The following is a 7,892-nucleotide window of genomic DNA, read 5'->3' as shown; positions in this document are numbered from 1 at the left end:
TATGTATGTATGTACATAATTATATGAATTTATCTAATACCGATTTCATACTTATGTATGTGTGTATGTTATCCTATCATTAAGTATTTATGCGAGTGCTTAGTTCAGTTAATTGCATTTCGATAAACTAATATGCATGCACATTTGTATATATGTACATATGTACATTTGTATATGTGTATCTGCTTGTGAGTTGTCTATTCAATTTTAAATAAACAATTTGGCCAGTTAGTGAACAGTGAACAGTGAACGTAAAATGTGTGCGGTGGTCAAAAGCCGACTTAACGTCGGGCCACGTAAATTTCCAATAATATTATTTTTTGTTATAATCTCGCAGCCTAAAATTGTACAAAATGTTCGTACAGAATTTAATTGAATATAGTTTTACTATAAATAATTACATTAACTACAGTCTTTCATTTAGGAAAAAGGCATCAAAGTCATGAGTATGGAGTGTAAATCGTTGGATTTGAAATTCTCACGAGTAGCTCAGTGTAAGCTAAAAGCTTTAAGACCCGATGTCACTGAGGTGACGATGGAAGCCATTTTGTTACAAAAGTCAAAACCATTAGATAATATAACGGTACGTATACATATGTATAAAAGTATTGACATATCGTCGTTTAAAGTACAAAACCGCGCATCAACAAAATGCAAAACCGCGTATGGAAGGTTGGATAAATTATTTTCTAGAGAGTAAAAACACTCATACTTCAAAATGGTTCTCTTTTTTATAAAGCAATCGCATTTCTAGATAGTATATTTCAGGACGAATGGATAAGGATTGAGCCAAGAGCTTATGTGAGCAAATCCAATTTTTGGAAGCAAATGTCAGTTACGCGGTTTTGCAGAAAGACGACTTTGTACTTTAAACAACGATATTTTTCCATAAGTACGTAACATAAGCTTTTCCAATGTATTTATCTGCATACGAAAGATTTGGGCCACAGTGCGCAGGCGTGGCGTTCAGGTTGGCAAGCCGTTGCTAGAATTTCGTGTAGATCTTTGTGCATTCATGCGCAATACACGACGAAACCTTTTGGCGGAACTAGCATATAAAATACTGGGTTTTGAAAAATGGAGCAATATAAATCACACGTGCCCCTATAAAGTAAATAAGTCTACAGAGAATTCTATTTGTGGTCAAATATGCTATGCTCCTAAATTATTTATTATATTTAAATTATTTGCAGCATGATTTGCTGGTGNACACGTGCCCCTATAAAGTAAATAAGTCTACAGAGAATTCTATTTGTGGTAAAATATGCTATGCTCCTAAATTATTTATTATATTTAAATTATTTGCAGCATGATTTGCTGGTAAATAAATATCCGTTTGATGGAAAGAGGATGGGCAGATTCGTACCACTACAAGAAGGGCGCTACAGTTTGGTCGGCAAATGGTTCTTCTATGATATTTTGCGAATTATATTAACAGTTCATTTTCAGGTGTACGAAAAGTAAATAATTGTAAAAACTAGTTCACCAATAAACTTCGTGTAAGACTATTTCTTTTGATGGCGAAATTATAATGATTTGATAGTATGCACCGGGAATCGCGCCAGTTAATGGCTGGTTGATATCCTCGGAAATGATATTGGGCTTATCATAACTTTACGACACTCACATATTAACAAGATTTTATCATTTATCTACATATTTTTTTAATTTTAATTCTTTGTTTATAAAAATACTAGCCAATTCCTGCTTGCTTCGCGGCGCCTAATAACAAATTTTGCGTGTGCCAATGCAAAAATAGCGTTTAAATGCAAAACGGTAAGTAAGGTAAATAGTTTAAACAACTAAATATGTAGTAGAATCCTGCTCTTACATACGCCAAAAATAGTAGCGCTTTGATGCCATAAGCAAAACTAATTCCTCTCGATGTCATGAATTTTGCCGATGGTCTTATTTCCACGTGTGAAATCTCTGCCAAGCGTGCATAACCTTCTTTGATCTTGCAACTACAACATAGGTACGATGCATAAGCTAATATAAGTCCTTATTAGGAAACCTAAGATCGCAGGTGAGCGTTTTCTGTTATAGTAGGGCCAAGAATCCTCGCTACCCAACATGAAGAAGAGTTTCACCGTACATCGGCTAAATGAGTCGTGAGATATCTTGAATATCTTTTGAATGAAGCCATTGATATACCTACCGTGTTCCTTCTTGGGCGGATGTGGTCGAATCTTTCCTTGTCAATTCGCCACTTTTACAATTCGTCTTTACATTTATGAACTGATTTCTTTGAGTCTTTCTGCTGCAATAACGGCCGCCCCAATCAATTTCGTTAATCGGAGGTAAATGCAAGATCGCATTAAGAGTGTATGAGGGCGTCAGGCAAAGGTGCACTTACACAATTTCATTTAGCCATCTGAAAACTAAATTCGTATAAAATAAACATAGGGCCGAAGCAGATCACACACATGGGGTTTCTATATATTACGGCTGCATTGCCATCCTTGGGTCCCTTTTCTGCAAAACTCATTATGAATTTGAGCCAGGTTGTTAAAAAAAAGGATTTTATAAATATCTCTACCATACAGCAAGTTCATATTAAGCAAACGAATTCAGCATACTGGTGGCTCACATTGTGAATTTGAATGAAATCGGTGAATAAATAAAAATACTTATTAGTCCATTGAACTCTATCCAGTGCTTTTTCAGGTTAGTCTTGAGAACTAAAACAGCTACCATTTTATGTATATAGGTATATATGTAGATAGGATAATCTATAACGAAACTTATAAAAATTAAATTTCACACTTCAAAAATTTTTCAAGATTTTCACAAAAAATTTTACCCTTTCCCAAAAATTAAATAACAATTGCTCAGTGCGATTTAGAAATCTAGGAGAAAATGGTTCCCAGTCGAATGATGCGTGCCTATCTATATTTAGGACGTTAGCATAAGGCGGTTCCATAGATAGGCGATTTGAGAAGTTATGTTTGTATGAGAGGTGCCACGCCCCCTTTTTAAATATCTGCTACTTTTTGCATTAGTATTTACGCGACTGATAAAATATGTAGCTGTGTAAAATTTCAGGACGTTAGTATAAGCGCTTCCAGAGCATAAGCCATAGGAGATGTTAAGTTTGTATGGGAGGTGCAACGCCCCTTTTTCCAAAAGGAAGAGTTCGAATTTTATATGTTTATTAGATAAGCACGATGCGAGAAGCATAGAAAAAATTTCGATGAAAAAAAAAAATATTTTTTCCCGGGTTCACAACTATCTTATCTTTTAAGTCGGAGCCAACAACACCCACAAAATTTCATTGAAATCGGTTAAGCGGTATCGGAGATTAGCGTAAACGAACACAGCGACACGGGATATTTATATATTAAGATACCCTACTATAAGCACCTACCATAGATACGTTTGCGTACCAAATTTCAATTTCATTTGACTTATGGTTTAGAAATTATAGCTGATAAAATTTTCCACGCCTATGGGATGTGCCACGCCCCCTTTTACAACCCCATTTATATATAAGCACCTACCATTGATATATCTGCATACTAAATTTCAAGTTCGTGGGACTTATAGTTCAGAAGTTATAGCTGATAAAAAATTCCATGCCTATTGGGTGTGCCATGCACTCTTTTCCTAACTCATTTATATATACCCTAATATAAGTACCTACCATTAAAATGGCTGCGTACGAAATTTCAAGTTCAAGCGACTTATAGCTCCGGAGTTATAGCTGATAAAACATTCCAGGTCCATGGGACGTGCCGCTCCCCCTTTTACAAACTCACTTATATATAGCCTAGTATAAACACCCACTGNGCGCTTCCAGAGCATAAGCCATAGGAGATGTTAAGTTTGTATGGGAGGTGCAACGCCCCTTTTTCCAAAAGGAAGAGTTCGAATTTTATATGTTTATTAGATAAGCACGATGCGAGAAGCATAGAAAAAATTTCGATGAAAAAAAAAAATATTTTTTCCCGGGTTCACAACTATCTTATCTTTTAAGTCGGAGCCAACAACACCCACAAAATTTCATTGAAATCGGTTAAGCGGTATCGGAGATTAGCGTAAACGAACACAGCGACACGGGATATTTATATATTAAGATACCCTACTATAAGCACCTACCATAGATACGTTTGCGTACCAAATTTCAATTTCATTTGACTTATGGTTTAGAAATTATAGCTGATAAAATTTTCCACGCCTATGGGATGTGCCACGCCCCCTTTTACAAACCCATTTATATATAAGCACCTACCATTGATATATCTGCATACTAAATTTCAAGTTCGTGGGACTTATAGTTCCGAAGTTATAGCTGATAAAAAATTCCATGCCTATTGGATGTGCCATGCACTCTTTTCCAAACTCATTTATATATACCCTAATATAAGTACCTACCATTAAAATGGCTGCGTACGAAATTTCAAGTTCAAGCGACTTATAGCTCCGGAGTTATAGCTGATAAAACATTCCAGGTCCATGGGACGTGCCGCTCCCCCTTTTACAAACTCACTTATATATAGCCTAGTATAAACACCCACTGTAGATACGTCTGCGTACCAAATTTCAATTTCACGTGACATATGATTCCGATTTTTCCACGCCTATGGGATGTTCCACTCAGTTATATATGCCTTACTTAAAGCGACTACCGTAGATATACCTGCACACCAAATTTCAAGTTCTTGGGAGTTATGGTTCCCAAGTTATAGTTGATAAAAGGGTCCACGCCTATGGGATGTGCCACGCCCATTTTTACAAACTCATGTATATATAGCCTACTGTAAGCACCTACCGCAGATATGTCTGCATACCTAATTTCAATTTCATTTGACTGATGGTTGTGAAATTATAGCTGATAAAAATTTCCACGCCTGTGGGATGTGCCACGCCCCCTTTTACAAACCCCTTTATATAGCTGATAAAATATTCCTATGGGATGAGCCACGCCCACTTTTACAACCTAATTTATATATACCCTACTATACGCACCTACCATATGTATGACTGAATAACAAATTTGCAGTTCATATGACTTATAGTTTCGGATTTATAGCTGATAAAATATTCCACGCCTATTGGATGTGTCACGCCCACTTCTACAAACTCATTTATTTATACCATACTATAAGCACCTACCATATATATGACTGTATACCAAATTTCAAGTTCATGTGACTTATGGTTCCGAACTTATGATTGATAACAAATTTCACGCCTATGGGATGTGCCACGCCCACTTTTACAAAGTCATTCATAAATACTCTATGGTAAGCACCTACCATATATATGACTGCATACCAAATTTCAAGTTCATGTGACTGAATTTGTATTTTATTTGTATAAATTTGTAATTATTTATTTGAAAGGACACCAGCACAACACGTATGCATATTACTTATAATTAGGCTAGGTATAAAGTTAAAAAAATAACGTACGTACAAGTTTAAACCAATAATGCAAAAATGCATTTTTCACCTATGTACTTGCATATCATTATTGCTCTTTCCTTTATGTAGGTATCATAATCTATAAGGAGCACCGCTTTAATAATATTTTGCGGGAAAAAGTTTAAAACGGTGGTTTTGGCAACTTGAAATACCGAAAAGCACGACCAAGCACACGTTAAAGTTTTCTAAGAAAAAAGCCCATTATTCAAAAAGTGCAAGAAAGTGCAATGTTATTCTCAGCCCATAAACTCTAAATTAAGCATTTTCATTGCCCGCAAAGCTCAAATACCGCCAAATGAAACCATTATTTTATAGCTCTGTTTAAATTGGAATATTATTACCCAAATTAGGGTCAATTTTAAAAATTAATATAATTTTATTTAGCAAGCTATATTCTTGTTTTCCTTATGTTAGTCAAACAAATATAGCCTTCATTATTATTTCCATTCTTTTGGAAGTATCTTTATCACTCGAAGACTTATGCCAATTCGAATTACAATAATGCTGACCACGAAATAAAATATGTAAACTTTTTGTAGAAATGTCAACTTTAACAGCTCTCAACGAGACATCTCAACGGAAGCACTCTTTCAGAAAATAATGTGCATGCACTTTTTTACTCTGGAAAAATAGTGCTTACTTAACATTGCATATATTTTCAACAAAATTTAAATGCGGCCATAGGACCGAAATTGATTTATAAAATCATAAGAGGTAGAGCTCTTAATTCAAGCGAATTCCATCCGCAACAACTGTTCTGCACCGAAACACGGCGGTTTATGTCTGCTTCTGTCACGGTAAGATCCGGAAAATTTGACAGTTATCTCATAAACAGAACAGCTGAAGGAGTTCTTCAGATCCATATATAGTCAAATTAGTGATACTAAAGACCTAGGTATAAGTTGGAAACAACTTGTTTCTATTTCAGATGTTGCTCAGCCACTGCGGCCGCCTAGATGCTTATTTGGTTTTACTTGCCTTGTGTTGGGACTAAGCACATATCCTTGAAGATTCCCACAAGCATGTACATAACTAAATATTCACTCATTTTAAAACCTTTATTTGATTTTGAAAATTAATGTACTACCAAAAATTGTTTACTTATCTATCAAATATATGTAAGCTTACATTTGCAATAGTTGTCAATACATCATAGAGGTACCACTTTGTATGGAAAGTGAAGAATCCATTACCGAAAGGACTGATCTTGCCGATAGTTTGGCCATTGAAGGGGTAATGATCCAGAAGAAAATCATGCTAATAATTAAATACTTATTAATAATTAAACATTTTACATAATTTGCTATTTAATTAAAATCGGTAACTCACATCATAAGGACACGTGTGATTCATATTGCTATAATTTTCAAATCCCATAACACGGTACACGTAGTTAGCTAAGGAGTTGCGGCGTTTGTTGCGAAAAAAAGCACAACAATCGATTTTATACTCCAACATCGGTCGACGATCCTCGTGACCACGCCTCACGAAAGCAAAATAAAGCTATTAATTTAGAAAATATTTTTATATGTATTTAGATACTGTATTTCTCGGTATTTTACTAAAATTTTAATTTTTAATTTAATTTTCTTCCCAAACTCACCGACGAATTATTTGCTGGCCTTAAGTTCAATGCAGCCTCTACGGTCACTTCAAAAACATCACGACTCACATGCTCCATTTTACAAAAAGTGACATTTAATAAGCTCGGGTTTACATTTTCACAGGTTATTTCAATTAGTTTCACAAATCTTTCCTTAAATAATAATTAGAAGCCAATTTTAATAAGTTTACCTTAGCCAACATTAGCCCCACCCCACTAATCTACTGGATTAGAAACTTACATTTTGCACAGCTTTTAATTGCATAGCAGCTAAATAAATAAAAATTAGTTTAAAATGCTTGTATAGCGAAGACATTTTTTTCAATAAATTATTTGGCAAACTTTTATACATTCGGAATTCAAATTCAACTAATCTTAAGCGTTGCTGTTTTGGCGTTTACTAGGCTCACTTACCTAGCTAGCTAAATCTATATACGAACATGCAAATGTACAAACTTACATTCATAGTTAGGCAGTTTAATGATTCCAAATGAGTTTTTAATATTTTATTATAATTTTTTAAATTTAGTAAAAGCAGTTCCCATTTAGTTGCAGTTAACTTAACGAGGTACACATACATATGTATACAAACACACCTACAGGCGTAAGAATATCCATACATGAGTAAAAAAAAGTTAATAACTAAAAAAAAAAATTGGTAATAGCAAAAATGAGGGCATACCGCTCAATTCTTCGTTGAGTTTGAAAACGGACGATGTCTTAAGAAATTCATATTTTAAATATTTTGCTTTTATGTGGCAAGCGAAATAATCGTACCAAGTTTGGTACAAATTGATCGAACGGTTACCAACAAAACCATATCTCGTCATAAGTGGGCGGTGCCACGCCCATTTTCCAAAATT

The 7,892-nt window shown here is 34.7% G+C and overlaps 2 protein-coding genes across 3 annotated transcripts; one reads left to right on the top strand and one right to left on the bottom strand.

Annotated features, from left to right (window-relative positions):
• The first annotated feature begins 250 nt into the window (after nucleotides 1–250).
• Nucleotides 251–1,523, top strand: LOC108373446 (uncharacterized). Of its 2 annotated transcripts, none has more exons than XM_017629340.1 (4): nucleotides 251–355; nucleotides 413–583; nucleotides 938–1,111; nucleotides 1,309–1,523. In XM_017629340.1, exons 2-4 carry the CDS (start codon nucleotides 443–445, stop codon nucleotides 1,462–1,464), a joined length of 471 nt encoding a protein of 156 aa, XP_017484829.1. In that variant the 5' UTR covers nucleotides 251–355; nucleotides 413–442; the 3' UTR covers nucleotides 1,465–1,523. The 2 variants fall into 2 exon arrangements, with proteins under 2 accessions (XP_017484829.1, XP_017484828.1); XM_017629339.1 differs by having other exon boundaries at nucleotides 254–355; nucleotides 425–583.
• A 4,947-nt stretch (nucleotides 1,524–6,470) lies between these two features.
• On the bottom strand, nucleotides 6,471–7,437 carry LOC108373445 (uncharacterized). The gene is made up of 4 exons (XM_017629338.1): nucleotides 7,271–7,437; nucleotides 7,030–7,182; nucleotides 6,756–6,929; nucleotides 6,471–6,683 (listed from the first exon to the last, which is right to left on the bottom strand). The coding sequence occupies exons 1-4, from the start codon at nucleotides 7,379–7,381 to the stop codon at nucleotides 6,528–6,530; spliced, it is 594 nt and encodes a 197-aa protein (XP_017484827.1). The 5' UTR covers nucleotides 7,382–7,437; the 3' UTR covers nucleotides 6,471–6,527.
• Between the last annotated feature and the right edge of the window lie 455 nt (nucleotides 7,438–7,892).

The sequence above is a fragment of the Rhagoletis zephyria genome, unplaced genomic scaffold, assembly GCF_001687245.7.
Source record: "Rhagoletis zephyria isolate East Lansing unplaced genomic scaffold, Rhagoletis_zephyria_1.1 Rzeph_scaffold_06702, whole genome shotgun sequence".
Lineage (NCBI taxonomy): Eukaryota > Metazoa > Arthropoda > Insecta > Diptera > Tephritidae > Rhagoletis > Rhagoletis zephyria.
Note: the sequence above shows the minus strand (reverse complement) of the source record. Positions and strands in the feature narration are given on the sequence as shown.